We start from the raw sequence: 20,630 nt of genomic DNA, 5'->3' as shown, positions 1-20,630 counted from the left end.
TTTCAACTGTGGCCCCCTGAATGAGGCTAAAGGGATGAATATCACTGTAGCAAAACCATTATAAAGTGTTTTATTCATAATATCGCCTCTTTACGGGTTTTTTTAACAAGCAAATGATGCAGTTTAAAAGAAGGTCAGCATGTATGTGACTATGTAGCATGAGCGCTGTGACATCAGCACACACACACACACACACACACACACACACACAACCTAACACACGGTGGCGTGGCCCTGTTGCTCCCTGACGTCAGATCTCTGTCTGCCCTTTGATCTGTTGGTCACTCATGAGTGGTTTCTCTGTGTTCTGTGACCTATTGGATGTTCCATGTTCACCCACGTGTGACTGTGTGTGTGTGTGTGTGTATGTGTGTGTGGGCTGTAATAACCTTGGCCATCCTTTGGTACCTGTTCTGCCAGCTGTTGGCACAGCAGGTCCCAGCATCACTGCTTTCCCTCATCAAAGCCAATCGGCTCAGATCCAGAGTTTATTTCTCGGCCAGGCCGATTATCCTTCACAGCGTCACCTTTACTCACCCATATGCTTTGGATGGAAAACACAATCCATGTTTGATCGCCTCCAAATCAGCTGAGAATGGACGTTTAAAATACGTCTATATAAATCATCAGAGGAAAGTTTTTGGGGGTGAGGCAGAGACGGAGCAAACGCTTTGGTCACAGATCAGCAGAAACCGCGCTGACACGACACGGTAGAGAGCACGAAGAGTTGACAGAAACCGATTGGAAGAATTTTATACGTGAAAAAACATCTTAGAAAATCCAACAGTGATATCTGCTGTTGTGCTGTCACTTCAAACCCTTTTCATCATTTTTCAATAGATTCTTGGGCTTTATTTTGAAATACAAAATAAAAAAGTGTTTTTTTTTCTTCTTTTGGTTTTAAAGTGTGTGTTTACAACTTGTCAGGTTTAGATTCATGAAGCCACTCTTTGGAGTGATTACTCCTTAGTTCTTTTCCCTGGTGTACTCTGACAAGGTATGAATGCAGCTCAGACAAAACAATCCATCCCCATTGTCTCTGCTGTCCATTCGTTGTCCCTTACGTTGTAAAGAAAGAAACGGTGAAACAATGAATACAGACATGAATACAGCGGGTGTTGCTCTGTGCCATTATCTGGTGCTTTTGATTTAGAGACGTGGCAGGAAACGGAAAAATAAAAATAAAAAAAATACCGTTCTTCAAATAAGGAAAGTAATTTTAAATAATGACTCATCAAGAGCAGATAAAATGTATTGCATGATTGTGACAATCACCAGCCTCTCTAAGGAAGGGTAAGAACAAACTTTTTTAAAGGGAGAATATAAGAAGAAAGGGTAGTGTTGAATGTGGTGAGGGGGAAGGGAACAGGGAAGAAGAAGGGGAGGGGGAAGGGAACGGGTTTTTAAGAGAGAAAGAGAGACAGGGTAGTAGGACAATGGAAGGGGTGGGAAGAGTCGACTATTTTAATGTGATGTATCTCTCTATTCACAATCATCACAATCCAACCTACTCAACACAGATTGTAGAGTTGACAGGTGCTAGATTTTTATAGAAGGGGGGGGAGCTAACAGTGGTGGTTTGTGATGTAAGAAGCCTTCAAAACATCACAAACCAATTAATTGTAATAGCCATGTTTCAAACCATAGAGGGCAGTCACTCTTACATTTTTACAACAAAATATGCCAAATAAAATAATCAATACTTCTTACCCATATACATTTGTTTTCAATTGGGGTTTGGTTTCTCTTTAATGACATCAATTATAAAGTAGTCAAAATATACGTGGTATTTACAAAAAGCTATGGCCGGTTTTTTTACAGAAAATCTGGTCCTCGAAATCGCTGACATTTTCTCTTGTGTGTAGGGACGTGCGTTTGTTTTTGGCAAGATGAAAACGAGCCAATAGCGATAGCTTGCCTCGGCATGCACTGAACATGTGACATAACCGTACGTGCTGTGTTTGAAGAACAGTTTGATGCTGTAAATGGCATCGGCTTGTCAATAGTTAGAAAGTATCTGGAGGTACGTTAAACGTAGCCATAGCTCCCAGGACTATAGATTTTCAGAGCATTTCTACATAATCGCAATGTGCCTGTGTTACTACTGTGCCGGGATAGTCGAGTGGTCGAAGGTGCTGCACTTACTACAAACATGGGTTTGAATCCCACATTTGATTTTTTTCTCCTTCATTTTAACATGTTTAACGCGGCAAATTCCACCTTTAAAAATAAATTTCCGACAAAAATAAACACTTTGGGGTTAGGGTTAGGGTTAGAGGTAGGGTTAGGGATAGAGTTACAGTTACAATGATGGAACTTTAAGTCACATGGTACACCTATCACGTAACCTAAACTGACCAATGAGGGGCGCTGCTATCCATAGAGTGGCAGTCTACGGATTTGTTTAACGTACCTGTAGTCACAGCCTAATAGTCAATACTTACCATTACCGATTCCAGCTTTTAGTGCCATATCGGGGCCCCTGCTGATACTAGTATCAGTATCGGCACAACGCTAGTATCCAGAATGCCCAGGGATGGGCTTCAACAGCCCCTGCAAACTAACCCATAATTAGCAGGTACAGATAAGACTTATGCCTCCTTTAAATTAAACTACACAAAAAAAAGGGTAAAATCTGAGCTTTATGTCCATTTTCAAGCGTTGTTGTAAGAAATCAGTAATCATTAGCAAAAGCTGGCTCCTTTTCCCTCTGTTTTCATGTTGCCTTTCAGCTTAGCCTGCAAACAAACTGAGTGATTCCACAAACACTGTTTTATAGCTCGGCCATTGTTAATTTTACTTGTGCTAGCTCTCTCACACCACTTAGCATTAAACACTGCTTGTCCCGAGCAATTAGCGCCTCTGCCGCAGAGCTGGGATGGAGGCAGACAGATCTGGAGCAGAGTGACTGGAGCCGTGTGGGTTGTTGTCGGTCTAGCCTCAGGACGCTCGTGCGTGTGTCTGTGCAGTTTTCTGCGCTTATCTTTTATGTGCATTCATTAAGGAAAAACAGCAACACTTGTTCATTCATTTGTCGCAGCCCTAAGAACTGAAACATGCACACGTCTGAGGGGCTTCGTGCTGATTATGTCTTTGAGGATCGAGATGGGGCAATGATGGGGTTTGGTCTCCTGTGGTGGAATTGATCTGTTTATGACAACAGATGGTTTATTTGTTCCTGAAAACATTTCTCGGAGGCACAACTGTGTCACATGAAAGGAAAACTCTTCTGTTTGTACTTTCATACAGAACAACTAGCATCAGTTCAGAGGAGGGTTGTTGTCGGTAGTTGGTGGCCTCGCAATCAAACTTTTAGACAAATGTCTGGCATATTGTTGGGGAAACATTAGTAATGAGCGATGCTAATGATAAAGCTAACCAGCTATGGAGTTAAAGGGGTAACAGCCACACTTATATGACCGCTCCCACTGAAGTATACTTCTAAGTTTCCCAAGATGCATTTCGAACCTACGACAAAAACCGGAAGCACACTAAGGCTAAATATCTGTTGATTTGCCTCATTCGAAAGTTCTGAAAACATTTTAAGTGAGAAAGTGGCCAAGTCGAATATCAACGTGCTCATTTGATCTGTAAAACTCGCGGAAAACACATTTCATTCTGACATTTCGGAGATTTTTGGAGACCCGCCATTGTGCTACTGACAAAACTTAACTAAAAAAGCATTAAAAAACTAATGGAAGACAAGACGAGATGCTTTTGTTTTGAAAAGAGGATGTTTGATTTTTATTTTGAAGCCGGTCCCAGGACGATTTTAGATTCTGCTCGCAATGGATCATGGGGCGGTTGAGTATGACTAGTGTGCATATAATGCATACTTAATAACATTCCTGATATAGTATACATCTGGCTATTTCTTGCGTACTCAATCCATCATACTCTGTAATTTTAACGCACTACATACTAATAATGACGTCAAACTTAGTACGAGTGGTACGTTACTATGACATTTTGAACACAACGTATGAAATTGGCAGTGGGCGCAGCATTTTGATGCCTATCATCCATCTTACTACAGATCCACACATGCCTTCAGCTGAACAAAGAAGACTCCTTAAAACAGGAAGTTACGCTACCACGGCAACCATAGGACAGCTTTCCTGTAACTTCATCAAACCAGTTGGAGTTACGTGAATGGAACACTTCTTTGAGTAATCACGTTGACGTTTGTCAAACATCTGCTTATATGTGAGTTTAAAGTTCTTTTTTATTACATCTGCCTCTTTAAATCATAAAGGTTACACAATCGTTCAGTTGAGCTGTCTTTGTCTTGAAGTTTTGTTTGTGTTGATCCTTGACTAGAAAAGTATCAAAAATAAATAACATTTTTTTTGGTAAGTCACTGCTTTGGTGCTTTGTCTGTTGTAAAAAAGGTGACATCAGCGGCTTTCTGTGATTTGGCTCCTGTGCTGTCATGCTTGAGAACGACTTGCAGTTAGCAGCTAGCAGCTAGCAGCTAGCTCACTGCTTTAGGTGAACACGTCAGCCTCCGAGCTTCAACTTTAGTGAAGCTTGTCATGTCGATTTGAGTTTTTCCAGCTTTCTGCCTTGGTGATGCATGTCACACTGCTTCCAGTGATGCAGAGTCCAGTAAATAGACGTTATGTAAAAATCATTCATATGAGCTTTTTGCAGAGCTGTCAAATCTTGTTTCGCAGCAGCACTTAACCCACATGCTTTATCCTCTGCCTGGTTGGCACTTGGAGCAGATGTTCACAAACAAATGCAGATTTAGATTCAGTTTGACGTCTGCCTTCTACAAAACATCTAATTCAGATTAAATTGAATGCATTTTACAAGTGTTCAAACTCCCTCAAGGCCATGAACACAACTATTATTTAATGAAAGTCCTTAGAGTAACTTATTCATGGCCCATGCCATACGATTCATACTCTTATCACCTATTTTGTAGAGTGAAATGTTAGAAAAGGCCTAATCCAGTGATATTACTCAAATAGAGAACAAATATCAGCAATAGCAGGTATGAGAAAAAGTGAGCCATTTATTATGGGGCGTCGTTGTAAAGTTGCACATGCTAAAACAAACATTTAGCAACAAACCACATTTAAAAAACATGTGAATTTTTAACATTGCTTTTGAAAAGATTTACAGCAGAAATGTGTTTATTTTTTTGCTCATAAAATATAATGTCAAAGTTAAATCTAAATATTAAATTTAAATATTAATGTTAAATCTAAATCTAAATGTTAAATATTAAATCTAAATCTAAATATTAAATCTAAATTTAAATGTTAAATATTAAATCTAAATGTTGAATCTTAAATTTAAATCTAAATGTTAAATCTAAATCTAAATATCACATCTAAATTCAAATGCTAAATATTAATATAAATATAAATATAAATCTAAATTCAAATGTTGAATATTAAATATAAATCTAAATGTTAAATCTAAATGTTACATTTAAATATAAATGTTAAATCAATCGTATTATATTGGCCTTCATCTAAAATCTCCGATATAGCAATTTACATCTGAGCAGTTCAATACAGACTCCGATCTAGCACTTTCTATCTAGCAGAACTACTAGAAAATATCTGAAGTGAACTTGAATTGTTATTTTACTCTATTATTCTTGGATTTACTTATTATTATTATATTTATAGTTATTTTCAGGGTCTTATACTTATTATTTTCATTAAATTGTGGTTAAAATGTTTGTAGCCCATTAGTTGCGCATGTAAAATAAATCAACCTGTAAGCTTCTCGTCGTGGTGCCTCAATGTAATATAACAATACACTGAAGAAGCACAATTACCCCTTTTAAGATAAAAGTTTTGAAAAACAGTGTTTCCAACTTATAGATAAACTTATATGTTGGTGTTGTTTTTTTCTGCAGCTGTACATAATAACATAGGGAGTTATACACACAGATTTTTAATGTTCAATTATATCTTAATGCTCAGAAAACGGAGCATCTGACGTTGAATAATGCAAATGTGGTGTTTAATTCAGAATGACTGAAAAACCTACACAGGCCGGGGGAGAACATGCAAATTCAGTTTAAAAATATAATCAAAAAACAGGTCAGAGAATAAAAATGATTTATTACAAATGTGGAGGTTGCATGGCTAACCACTGTAAGAAGATCAAAGAAAAAGCTGAACCAATGACAAGGACTGAAGATGATTGGTGGCTTTTGGCTTCTTTCTCTGCTTGTGTTTATCTTTAGAATCAGAATGGTTCTCCTTCACCAGCCTGTGCAGGTTCTTCACTCATCATAATGATAATGTGTGACATCGAGCAGGTGGCGACGCTTTGTGTTCAATGGTTTATTTAACATGCAGGAGGATGTGCACGTGTGAAGAGCAGATCCGATTGTATACGTTCGCTTTTAAAGAAGTCTTTATTATAAATGATTTGATTTTAGACAAACTCGATTGTTTTTAACTGAAACATGGCTGGATACAGACACACTAATTATTCTCACTGAGGCTTTTACCATATGTGATGGTAAGAGTGGAGGTGGCACAGCATTCATTACCACTAAACCTGTTTTATTTGATTCTTATTCTTCTTTTGAATTTCATGCTTTTATTTTTAAACCGTGCAGTGTTTTTATTGATGAGTTTTCTGAGTTTAGCAATTTGAATTGTACAGTATATATGAAAAGTGCTCGATAAATAAAATTTGATCAATTGATTGATTAAATCACTCCGTCTGAATAGACCGTGGATAGTGCTTCTCTTTGGTTTTTCTGGTGAAGTTAAAATTAGCTAAATATTTAGTTTTTCCCACAACATTAAGATTTAACATGTTAATGTTTAATCTAAATCAAAATATCTCTAAATCTAAATGCTAAATGTTAAATGTTAAATCTAAATGTGGAGCACAATCACTCCGTCTGAATAGACTGCGGATAGATTTTGGTACTTCCGGTGAATTTGCATATTAGCTAAATATATAGTTTCACCCACAACATTTAGATTTCACATTTGATGTTAAATCTAATTCTAAATGTTAAATATTAAATCTAAATCTATATGCTCAATTTTAAAACTAAATATTTAATGTGGAGCGCAATCACTCCGTCTGAATAGACCGCAGATAGCGTTCATTCGTGTCAATGAGATTTTATTTTGCTAAATATTTAGTTTCACCCATGACATTTATATTTAACATTTAGATGTAACATTTCATATTTAAATTTCAAATCTAGATTTAATATTTAGATTTAACATTTAGCATTTAGATTTCATATTTACCATTGATATTATATTTTTTACATGAAAAGTAAATATCACAAATTCCACAAACATTTCTGTAAATCTGGTTAAAAGTAACATTTAAAAAATTTTTTTTTAACTAAATGTTGCGTCTGATTTCCATTCATTAACCAGTATGTGTTTGTTTGGTTGCTGAATGGAGGCCAGGTTGAACTGTGATGGTTATTCTGTGGTTTGTCTGGTTCTGTTGGTGGAAGCGTTCACCATCTGGAGGTTTGGCCTCGGCCCAGAGTCGGACACAGATTAAGCAAATCCAGGCCATTTCCACTTATTTTAGTCCTTTTTCAACTCACAGCTCAGATTCCACATTTTTACGACTAATAAAGATTCTGAAAGCTTTAATAGGGCCACACTTTCCTCGTAAATCTGTGTAACACTGTCGACGTCTACCCACAATGCACCAAACAGACTTGGACGTTTTGCAGCAGTGGCTGCAGATCAAAGTCGTTCAATCTGCAGAGCGACAGACATCGGCTCAGCCTCATCGTGTTGTTCAGACTGTCAAACAACAAAAGGAGGAGGAGGAGGAGGAGGAAGGTCTGCACTCACTCACTGAATCCATCCAGCCTCACAACAACAACTGACACAATCTGTGGCAACAATCCCATAACATCAACTGGACAATATACACTAATCTGACCTAGATACGTAGCACAGGAAGTACTTCAATATTTTATTAATCATTCACCAAAATAAAAATAAAAAATAAAAAAAAAAATCCAGTAAATTTTGTGTGATGGAATCAATCATTCAGCGATTTAAAAAAAAAAAAAAAAATAAAATAAAAAAATATATACATATATATATAATGCATGATTTTAGTGTTAAAAAACAAATCACACTAATTACCTAAACATTAGATCATATTTATACATTTTCAAAATGAACTATTTTATTTCTCAATTTTACAACATAAATATAATTTCCCAGCATATAAACAAATCTCTCATTACATCAACATCTTCTGTATGCACATATTTAATAGTGAGTGGAGTGATGCAGAAGTTTGTTACGTGTGAATATAAACGCTTTGCTTGTTTAATGAGTTGTTTTTCAGATTGATGGAGTGCTCCGTCACATTGTATTTACGTTACACGATACAACTTTTTCATTTCCGATATGATACTGATATTGCAGCCTTGTGTATCATCTGATACCGATATTGATCAGATAGCACGAATCATACATTTATTACTTTTTTTCCTTTAATAAAAAAAAAAAATGTATTTTATAGCGTGGAATGTTAGAAAAGTCTTGATCAAGTGATGTTACTCAAACAGAAACAATAGTAGGTGTGACAAAAACTGACCCATTTATTATTAACCAATTGGTCACATACATTTTAACCTTCAACACAATATCTACAGTATTCTACAATTGAATAAAATAAATAAAAAAATGAATTGGAAAAAAATGAATAAATAAATCGGAAATTCAGAAATTTGAATCCGATATACGATATTCATTTTCAGGCTGATATCGGACCGATATCCAATATCGATATCGGATTGCGACACCCCTAATTTACATACTCGTGGAAAACTTGTAAAACTCTTTATTATAAAAATAGACAAGTATATGTGTCTCTATTCATGTCACTATCATGCTGCACAGGCCTGATTAAATAAAATTAAATTTCCCATGGTCTTATTTATTATTATTAATAATAATAATAATAATAATAATAATAATAATAATAATAATAATAATAATACTTTCACAGGATATTTTTCTGAGGTTTTCAGGTCCAACATTTAATCTGCAGTTTTAATTTGTTCTTGTAGTTGACATGTTGTTGGAATTGATTTCAAACTTGGTGATAACATGTCAAATGTATCTTGTACTTATACCTGACATTAATTACCTAATGTTCACAGTTATTACAGTTATAAAACAGTCTGTCACTCTGACAGGGTTGTAGAAGAAGTATCTGGACCAAAAATAAAAATAAAAATAGATGTTTCACTTTGCAGAGATTTGATACAAACAGGTGTTACTTACCAACCGTCTTTACTTAACTTTAGTTCTGCAGCTTCTCTTCAATGCTGTTTTCATCCCGTCAGCCACATCTGGACACGCAGAGATCTGACGGCCTCCATCAGCCTCCATCAGCCTCCATCAGCCTCCATCAGCTTCCTGGTTTTCCAGCACAAACGCTTCAACCACCTGTTGATTGTTTCACCCCTGCTTTGAAAACCTAGTCGTGTGTAGTGGATGATTTTACAGTCTAAGGACACCCCTAGGTTTTTCTGACATTCCATCAGGAGGAAAACGTAAAAAAATGCCTTGATTATGGGCGTAACTCCTGAGTAGTTGAGACAACGCTGAGGTCACAGCAAGCCCCGCCCCCACAGCACTGCACAGTTCCGCATGAAGCTGTCAATCAGAGAATGAGAGGAGGAAACCTAGTCCCTCCTCCCATCTTTTATAGGAGGGGTGGGGCCAACAGTGACAATTAGTGACATCATTGAACCAAAAAGACGTCGCTGATCTTTTTCTTCTCGTTCTTGGTTATTGGAGTGTTGAATAAGTGCATATCGCCACCTACTGTACATGTTTTATTTCATTACTTTCAATGTCTGAGGTCCCATTCATCCTACGTCAATGATCTAATCGCAGCCAATAGCAAAATGTTATTGTAATAGTTCAACCCATAGAGGGCAGTCACTGACATTTTACAACTAAAAACGCTCAATTCAAATGCTTTTGACTAAAATGTGAAGAATGGGACTAGGATCAATAAACTAAATTACTTTATACATAATCATATATATATTATATATCAGCAGAAAAAGGTGGTTTTAGGGATTACTTACACTTTAAGTACACGTGAAACAGTGATGAGCCGCTCCATTTGGAGGTGTTTAAACTAAATGACGAGAAGAATATTTCTGATTAAAAAAAAAAAAAAAAAAAAAGTAAAACTTTGTCAGTAATTTGGTTAAAAGGCATCGTTTATATCAGTGTTTAGCCTTAAAAATACACGTAACATCCATCAACATGTGTGCATCGCCATTTTGGAGATTTCATCCAATCAGATTTCACATGTTGACGTTATGTCATAATTACTGTTAAATATTTACTGTCCCACATTTCAATACGGCATTTTATCTCAATTTCATTAAGTTGTTTGGTGTTATGATGTTACTGGGACCTACTGGTTACCATCTCCAGCTCCTAATAGACCTTTTTCACACTTCTGCATTTTAAACCGGAAGTGGTGTGCAACAACTTCCTGTGGCTATAGCTTTAGCTTTTAAACAGTGACAAAAATGCTCAGTCTCAGCGTGGTTGCTGTTGTTCTGTTTCTGGTTGCTCTTGTGGGGCAAGAAAACACCCATTTTGTCAGCGGATCGAGTCGCCATCAACCACCTTAAAAGTGAAGCTCTTCCATTTCTCTTTCCCTGGAACAATTTTATCACACCACCAAGAGAGAGTCTGTCTTCTCGAGGGCTCAGAAACGGTAGCTTGTCCTCTCACAGTAAAGCTAGCCTAGGCTGAAGCTGCTACGGCACATCCACCCACAGGTAAATAAGACAAACACATATCAGAATGTTAAAACATAATTTAAAAGCCTATAACATGCCTCTCTTTAAACATTCTGAATATTTTAGCAGACTAATTAGGTTTCTTTATTACAATGTTTATACTTCATATGTTGTTGATAGTGGTTAGTTCAACAAAGCTAATTTCTTTTCTTATCTTGATAGCTGTGGATATATTAATCATGGGAGAACTTATTCCCCTTATCAAGTTTATTTGTTCAGGTATTTGCCGCTGCGATTGCCTCCGTAAAAGCTGGCAAGTTGAGCAACGGTTGGAAAAACACGAGCTACTTTCCCTTAGACCAGTAATAACAGGAAGTTACTCGGCACCAAGAGGCGCTACTTCCGGTTGTCGTGAAAAAGGTCTATGGGCACTAGGCATGGATACAGTCTGGACAAGGCACCATCGTTTTCACTCTTTCATAACGTGATACAGTGTTTTACAACCTCGGGGTCAAATTAAAACACAATCTTAAACAAATCTATTTTTCACTTTGCCTAATATAAATGTAGTTCAGATCAAACGCAGTAAAAAAATGATCTGAGGAGGCACAACTTGTCACTAGTCCTGGTTACTCTGTATTTGTAATACAGTATAACAAACATGATCAAAAACGAATTCTTGAGAAAAAAAAAATGTCGTTGGGGTTGCCAGAAATTCAAAATGGATCCAAAATAAAGTTGGTAACCACTGACTTAATGAGTGCTTTCCATTTTCTTTTGTCTGGCTGTAAAAAAGATGAATTATGTAATTTCCTTTTGTAAAAAGTCGGACACTGATGGAGTTCTCCTTGGCGTCATTCTAACGAACCCATTAGTCACTGATGTAAGAAAAAAACGACTCGACAAAGACGCCACTGAGGATAATCATGGTTGTACAAGTCATATTTTATTTCATGTGCTTTACAAGGATATAATAATGGTCAAGTTACAAAAATCAGTGTGCTGGAAGCCCAAGCCTATTTACATTAGTTGGTCAAGCAGTGATGTCACCAAACAATCCATCAGTTAGTTTTCACTCAAATACAATCTCTACAATCTAACACTTGATTTTCTAAGGTCCAACTTTTTATTTTTGGTACCTTGTTTCCAGTGCCTTAAACTGTTTAATCTTTACACTTTTACATTACATGTATGAACAATGAGTTGGCAAAATATCTATGTACATTTTTCTAAATGGATAACGTCTCATCCAAATAATACAGTAATACTGCGTTTAAAATAGTACATCCTCTAAAGTAGCCCCGTGAGGAAACGATGGGAAGGGGGTGGGGTTTTTAGGGGGTATGACCTTTAAAGTTGGCGTTCCATCTGCCACGTTTACACTCAGTGTAGGAGGTTTTTCACCATCGCTCTCAGGCTTCGGGTTCTTTTTTTTAAACTCAGCATATCATAGAAAAATAATGTAACGTTAAGACAAACAGTAGACAATAATTGCACAAGAATAATCATGGTAATATAATACTCTTATATTAAACATTAAAATATCGGGCAATAGAATACTTCTTCTTTTTTTAGTTTTTTTTTTTTAACGCTAGATGTTTTGTTCACGTAGATTCGTTCGTTTTGTCCACGATAAACCCATTGCATCTCGAGCATGTTGCTGCTAGTCAATTCACATTAACACGCTTGTGCATATATTTATGAATAAAGTTTTGACAAAAAAAAGAGACTAAAATAAAAAACAAAAAGCTTTCCAGGCCAACGACGCCATTATCTAAACTCAGTCTTCCACAAAAGTTCAAAGGTCAGGACGCAAAAAGCAGCTCCTGGCTGAGGCGGCATTTCAAAATAAGAGTACATTCAGAGCACATGGTCAAATGTGGTGTGGTGTGTGTGTGGTTGTGTGTGTGTGTGTGTTGTGTCCAAAGTTTCCTGTGTCAAGCATCATGTGGAGGTAGCGATGTTTACAACGTTTTTGTAGTCAACCTTAAACACTGCAGGGTGTAGCATCCATGTTTGTAGTCCATTATTTTGAAATGTGAGGGTCCATTTTTGTAGTCCTTTTGCATTTTGTGTGTGACAAGGTCCATTGTTTAGGGCTGGCTACATTCTTTGCATTCCACAGTAATAGACATGGAGCTCCGCCATTGCCCTGCAAATGAGATGACATCACTTATCGAGAGAGCCCTCAAAACCCCGCCTCTCCTCCACCGCCCCCCCCCCCTCCCCCCCCCAAATGGCCACCATGCGTCTCACAAGCCACATGCTAGGCGTTTTTATAACATACGGGAACTTTGTCTCCCCACCAAAATAAAAGGTTTACGGCCGGGAAAACGAATCCATGTGATTTAAAGTAATACTGAACACGGACACGTGTGGTGGAAATAATGTGGCAGGAAAATCCAAAATGGGATAATAAGTGAAGCACTGAAGCAGTTAGTCTACATCAGACTGTGCTACAACAGCTCTCCTACGCTCATTGATTAAAAAAAACTCAAATGTCTGGACTGAGCCTCCATCTTCAGCTCCCGCACACAGTTAAAACACTGTCACGGCTCGTTATTGTGCTTTGTGAAAACGGGCTGAAAAAGGAGGAGAAGAAGAAGAAGACGAAGCACCAATCGGCTGCAGGAGGAGAAACGGATCAGCTGCTGCTAACGACAGGTAACCCTTCACCCTACGATTGCAACCACAGCCTGGGTTCAAAGGTCATGCGCCAGCCTTGCAGGCGGGAAGATGAGAGCAGGGCCACACAGAGCGGGAGGAGGGTGGCAGAGCGAGAGGGAGAAAAGAAGAAGAGACAAGGAGAGAGAGAGAGAGACAACGCAGCGCCAAACGTCATCATGCAGTGATGGCTCGGCTAACGGGGGCGGGGCCAGATGTTTGCTTTTCTATTTTTCAGGCCGGCGAGGTGACGCGCCGGGCGGCGTGCGTCGCTCAGGCCCGACTCCGAGGCCCCGACTCGGGCGACCTCTGAAAGGCACACACACACAGGGTGGACAAGGCGGGTGTATGTTAGAAAATAGTGGTCTCGTACTTGGTGTTGACTCCTCTTTTGGCCTCCTGACCCGGCTCCACTATCCACGGAACGTTGGCGTGACCCTTTTGGTCCATGGACGGCTGCTCCATCTGATGCACACACACACAAGAGAGAGAACATCATCAAACAACACGGTCGGAGACTTTCACATGGAAGGAAAACAAACAAGAACTGCTACCCAAAATCATTTTATTAGATAAACTCATAGAGTTGGCCTCACAGATCATTGAACCACACACTCCAAAAAAATGGAAAAAAGGTGAAATTGGTCGCTTGAAAGTTGGTTGTACTTCATTCTTACAGTGATTTCTTTAGATTTTCACCATTTAAGGAGGTTAGTTCCCATAAACACTTCTTTACACGACTCTTCACGACTCCATATCCCACAATGCAATGTGCGAGAATGTCAACAAACCGAAGCTGTGTTCGAAATGTCATACTAACGTACTACTCATACTGTACAAGGTCTGACGTCACATTTGATAGTATGAAAAGATTGAGTACGCAAGAAATACCCGGATGTATACTATATCAGGACATTTTTTAGTATGCACTGTATGCACACTGGTCATACTCGACCGCCCCATGATGCATTGCAAGCGTAACGTAAAATTGTCCTGGTATCAGCTTCAAGCAAAAAATAAAACATTACCTTTACAAAACAAAGGCATCTCCTCTTGTCTTCCATTAGTTTTTTTTTAAAGCTTTTGTAAATAGGACTCTTGTTTTTAAGTTAACCAGAAGTTTAGTCAGTAGCACAATGGCAAATGTTGATATTTTACTTGGTCACTTTCTCACTTAAAACTTCAAAGGTGGAGAATCAACGGCGATATTTAGCCTCAGTGCGCTTCAGGTTTTTGTCGTTGTAGGTTCCAAATGCATCTTGGGAAACTTGGAAAGATACTTCAGTGGGAACGCTCATCACCCTAACTGGGGGTTTCCACTGGATACGTCTCCGCTGCGCCACGGCACCGATCCGGTTTTGCCCCGCTGTCCTCCGTCCGGTAATCCCCACCGGTTGCGTTTTGAGTGCGCCGCGGTACGCTCCGGTTTAACGACTGTGACGTCACGAGACAGAGCAGTTCTCACGATATTTATATAATCGCCTGAGAACGCAGTTAAATGTATGTGTTATAAACACAACAATAAACAGATAAACAGGTCAATGTTCCTAACGAAGGAGAACAAGAAGGTTGGACTCTGGATTTGTCATAGACACATTTTTTATCAACAGCCAACAGAGAAGAGATAAAACTGCACCAGTAAAACATGAACTAAATCAAAGTTGCTGCAGTTTACAGTGTAGTTACAGTATGAGAGGAATCAATATAGTGGATGTGATTTTGTTTTTACACATTATGACATTTTGATGATGTCACTATGGATGGAAATATAATCTGAAGTGTTTTATTTTGAAAAGTAACCCGATATTTTATTGCGGAGTACGTGCTTAATTTCCTGTTTAGCTTCATTTGCTCTGTACTGATTGATGCGTCGTGCTCCGGTATCCACCAGAAATAGAAGCCTGCGTATATCTGGTGGAGGGCACCGGACTACCGCATCTGGAAGGAGCTGACACGCACAGCAGGGGACCTGGTGGAAATTAACACATAGAATAAAGTGGAAACCTATCAGCTCCGGTGACGCGGCGGTGACGTAACGCAATGGAGCCGCATCCAGTGGTAACTGGGGGTGAGCCTCCTAACCATACTTAGTAGTATATAGTATATAGTAGACAGTATATACTCATTGAGTTTGTAGTGTATAGTACAGAGTATTTCATTTTGAACACAGCCTAACTGTCAACTGTCAATTTCAACCTTTTGTATCTTTGTTTCAATCCAATGATCTGAGGCCTAAACTATGGATTTATCTGAAATGAAATGTATCTCCAAAACATTTAAACCCAATCGTTACGACCTACAATGTGGGTCTCATATCATGACATTTTGTCTGAAAACAATGGACTCAATTTAAGGACTGTCTTTAGCACAGATTGCACAGATTTAGCGATTTACACGATGCATTCAAAGCAAACAAGGCAACAGGCTGTTACTGGTTTGCTGGGTCGCGTTTCTGCTCCACTGTAATGAAAGATAAGCCAATAAATAAGAGTCGTCGAGAGCAAAGCAGATGGATCTGCAGCAGGAAAAGAAAAAGGCGATCATGAGAGTGGGAGAGACAGAGAACACAGAGGCTGACAGAATCAGCCAAACGGATTAGAAAGGATTGGTATTTGAGAATCTGAAGCCAGACGTGCATCTAGGCTGAAAACAAAAACAAATGCCTTGATTATGGGCGTGGCTTCTGGAGCAGTTAAGACATGCCCTGTTTATACTAATACAATACTCAAAGAACAATCTATGCTATGCTAACTAGCTACTTAATACTCACAATACCTCCAGGGTTCTCACCAGGAATTTTTCAAAGCTCTTTGAGGGCCCAAAGTAATAAATGACTGAAGTAATAAATTAATCTTTTGTTACTGCCTTACTTTTAGGGTGTTGTGCCATCTAAGGGACCTCACCATTCGATTTCATTCAGGGTGCTACGATTCGATAATGAACGATTAATACGATATTAACGATTATCACCATTGTACAAGTACCCACAAAAGCGAATAAATTACTTTCACCTCTGGTCGTGACATCTAATCGACAATGAGTTTCTCTCTATGTCACTTGAGGTCGATGAAGCAATGAAAAGAGCAAAAAAGCGTGACTATGTTCATGTGATTTAAGCAACTATAGTCGCTGAACACAACTTACAGGTTGACATCAAAATATGCCAAATTGAAATACTTTGAGTAAAATGTCAATCAAAAACACTACTTCATACCCAAATATATTTGTTTTCAGGATTGGTTTCATTACTCTTTAAAACCATCTAACCCAGACATAGACCAGTGTTCGCCAGGTACAGGTCTGACGCTAACATTTTCATTAGCTAGCAGTGGGACTAGGTCAGGGGTCTGCAACCTTTACTCTCAATAAAGCCATTTTGCCTAATCTCGCCTGGAATAAAGTCCTTCCAGAGTCGTGAAAAAACTACCTTCTGAATGAAGACAATACAGTGTATAAAATTCCATACAGTTGAAATAATATTGAATCATTTTACGAGGTTAATGTTTTTGAAAGGCTTCAAAAACTAACTTGAATTGATAACCCATGATCATGTCAGCCAACACATGCTGCTAATTTCTTTGCAACATATCAAGCATTCATATCGAGCCACATGTTGGCAGTTCAATAAATCTTTCTCCACACAAATATAATCTCTATGTTCTTCCAGAATAGTCTTTTTGTTAGTTGAGTTATCTTACCAGGGATTTAAAACTTAAGGTTAGCCACAGGTGTAACGAAAATTGATGGTTTGTAGAGGATGCAGGAAGTGAAGTAGGAAGTTGGCAGAGTTATTGCATAATGTGATTATTTTTAGGTTAAAGAAGTTGTTTTATCATAATTTTATTTGAAGTTAGTGTCATTAATCATCAATACCCTGTAAGAAATAACAATTCATTATTTTATTTTTTTAAAGCTACAGGGAGCCATTGCAAAAGAGTCAAAGAGCCACATGAGGCTCCTGAGCCACAGGTTGCAGACCCCTGGACTAGGTGATCAGTGTTAACTCTTTTATATACATTTAATCAACAATGAAGAGAAAAATGGCCAATTGTGGCCTCAAAGAGTCAAATTAACTCCAGTCTGCTGAAGGGATGACAGTGCAGCAGTTTTGACAGTTGCAAAAACTACCGTTGAGTAACATCCAAACTTCTAAAAGTGCCAAGAACAAATATCTGAGAGTACAACGCTGCCGTGTCTATAAAAAGATGTTCTATGCAGGAGTTAGGAGGCTTAATCTCGCCGCACTGCCTGAGCCATGTTCTTCTTATCTCTTCTCCACACACTGCCACAGCAAAAAAAGAGAAAACATGGACACTAACTAGATTATTAATCCACTTCTCTCCATCATACACTCTCACAAATGGCCACAACCAGACCTTCTAATCCTGTTTCGGAGTTATGGGATTAGTGACACGCATTCGATCTCACAGAACGCCACAAATCCATGGGTTAATACGGCGCCGAACATCACGAGGATCAGATTCATCCACCGCCTGCACTATATCTGCCATATTCTTATACAATCTTTTGGATTGTATAAGAACTGTTAGCAAATGAAAGCCTGAAGGCACAACCAGTGAGTGAGCACAGCAAACTCAGCAAACCAAGTCACACTTTGCAGTAAAACAAGAGTAAAAACACTGTTGGTGTTCTTATTTTGACCTGTTCTTTTAATACGTCTAAGTGAGCCGCCTCGTGTCTCTGGTTATTGATTCAAGCTTTTTCACTTGTTTATATTTACCCTCTCAATGTGCATTGTTATGGAAGCAGTGCTAGCATTGTAGGTGCACATGAGGAGTGGTGATGCACTGCAGTCAGAAGGGTCTGTATAGCTTTACATTTGTTGCAAAGGAATAGAGGAATGAGTGTAAATTACCTCTGAGGTCATTTAGTTTTAGACGATTAGGTTTTTCTTCATTTGCATTTTCTTAGACAAGCAAAAAAAACAGCCTGCAATGAACACGCCACACCAGCGTGTGGCGATATAACAAAGGTAAAAACTAAGATACGTTGGTAAATTCAAGGCGTGGTAAATAGATGCTAGAATGTGAGGTATAGAATATTAGGAAACCTTTTAACGTAACAAAATATTAAAGCCCCATGAGCAGAGTTGGCGCCAGCCAGTACTAAATGGGGGGGGGCATTAAGAAAACTGCGGGGGGCACAAGACTAGCACGTAGGTTTAAAATCCACTTTTTACAGCGTTGTTCTGTGAGCTTTTGACATTTCTCATGAAATCTTCGGTACTTTACAAAATCTCTTTTTCCTTTTCTCGATTAGAACGATTGGAGCAGCCGTGAACTACATGAAACATGGGCATTTTGATCATTTCAGTCAGCAGATTCTCAAGCTACTTCACTTCCTGCCCTCCATCTGAATTTAGCGCTCTATATCTATATCTCTATACGGCTCTGGCTCTCGCGATGCAGCAATGTGAGCGATGTCACGTGAATCAACAGAGCAGGCTCCGTCCTCCGTCCTATCAGTGTGTGTAGCCAGTTGCGATAGCCAATCAGATCTCTTGACTTTGAGTAATAAAAAGCTACCCCTGTAGCGTGGGAAGAGTGGGGTGGGGGGGCACAGTAGGTCATGCCGACACTGCCCATGAGCAACAATAACATTTTAAAAGTACGTAAACGACTCCCTTAATGGCAGCTTGAGTTAAAATTGAGCAGTATTTGTGGCCTTGTCTTATAGCAGTGCTTCTCAACTGGTGGGTCGGGACCCAAAAGTAGAACACAGCTCTGTTTTAGTGGGTCTTCTCTATGTGCCTTGAGAGAAATGAATAAATATTGTGCTTCTATTTCAGAGCGGAGTGCTGACTAAGCTCTTATAAAAATGCATACTGAGTTTATCCAAAGCCAAACTTTTTTCCATTAGAATTTTTTTTAAAACAAGAGCCAAACCTCTGCCAAGCACCAAATATCCTCTATTTTTTTAGTTAGACATGTCACAGATAAATGAATAAATAAAATAACGCTGGGAAAAACATAACCTCCTTAGCAGAGGTAAAGATAATGTAAAGCACATGTTCTATTAGGGTTGTGACAATCCAGTGAGTTCACTATACGATACGATAGATCAGAGGTGTCAAACTCATTTTAGTTCAGGAAAAACGAGCTATTTTAACATTAATGTCCATAAGTTTGCACTTTACACGACGTATAAATAATACATGAAGTATGTAAGGCAACAGCAATATCCAGACAACAAGTGACGGATTTTCTCTTTTAAATTCCATTGATTTTGCGACCAATTTTTATTTAATTTGAGGAAAACGTGAAATAATTTCAGGAACAATTTAAAATTTGAAATGACTGCAGTCATGTAATAGAAGCATGGGGAAATTGCAATCCCCCAAATATTGTTGAGTTTCTATAAATGTGTGTATTTAGAACAGCTGAAATATCTACAACTGAATTATTTGGTCATTTAGACAATAATGTATGTTTTTTCTGTCTTTTTAACTGAATTGGATGGTCTAAAGGGCCAGATTTGGCCCTCGGGCCTCGAGTTTGATACATATCATAATGACATAATGACAATGGTATATTATTAAAGGAAAAAAGACCCAAAAAAAGCTTTTCAACTCAATAGGAATATAAAAACCTTAACAATGTGGTGTGTATTTTTTAATCTGAGCAATACATCCTGTGATGTTTTAATATCTTGTCACGTGATATATTGTCCTACCTTTACTTTCTTAACTCTGTCATACATTTCTTGGAATTTTCTTTTAACATGTGGATGAAAATGCTGCTGAATTACTGACAGTGAGGAAAACTAAAGTGCAGGAGGAAAACCTGCTGTTGAACCAGTTCCACGATGCGTCGGCTTTCAAACCTAAGTGGAGTTTGACAGTGTCATGTCCTGAGGTCGTTGAGTCTGCCGACTTTTATTTTGAAGCCTGAGGCCATACCATTCGACAGCATTTGATTTGACAGAGGTTTGGCTGAGACATGAGTCTGTTTGGTCTGATAAATGATAAATGGTTTTCTTATACCTGATACCTCACTCTGAGTCCTGAGGATGTCCTAAAATGTACACCGTACATGTGGTAATTATCCAGCTCACTGCAAACGCACGACACACAGGTGCACAGATTAGTGGAATGAAAGCAACAGGATAAAATGGAGGCACTTACAGGTGCTGCGTTCTCCTTAAAGGAAAGAAAAGATGAGGAAATAAAGGATAAGAGAAGGAAAAAGGGGTG

General features: G+C 38.4%; 1 protein-coding gene across 5 annotated transcripts in view; it reads right to left on the bottom strand.

The window, feature by feature from the left end:
• Window positions 1–11,677: 11,677 nt before the first annotated feature.
• Window positions 11,678–20,630, bottom strand: part of anks1b (ankyrin repeat and sterile alpha motif domain containing 1B) — a 298,928-nt gene continuing 289,975 nt past the window's right edge. For 4 of the 5 annotated variants that reach the window (XM_028451136.1, XM_028451138.1, XM_028451137.1 and 1 more), the window contains 2 exons: window positions 13,791–13,882; window positions 11,678–12,905 (listed from right to left, as the gene is read on the bottom strand). In XM_028451136.1, coding sequence (XP_028306937.1) covers window positions 12,857–12,905; window positions 13,791–13,882 — 141 coding nt within the window. In that variant the 3' untranslated portion in view covers window positions 11,678–12,856. Of the gene's footprint in view, window positions 13,883–20,630 lie in introns of all 5 variants that reach the window. The other variant, XM_028451140.1, reaches the window with a different exon arrangement.

Source organism: Gouania willdenowi, chromosome 6, assembly GCF_900634775.1.
Source record: "Gouania willdenowi chromosome 6, fGouWil2.1, whole genome shotgun sequence".
NCBI lineage: Eukaryota > Metazoa > Chordata > Actinopteri > Blenniiformes > Gobiesocidae > Gouania > Gouania willdenowi.
The sequence above is the reverse complement of the archived record's forward strand: the minus strand, read 5'-3'. Positions and strand labels throughout refer to the sequence as shown.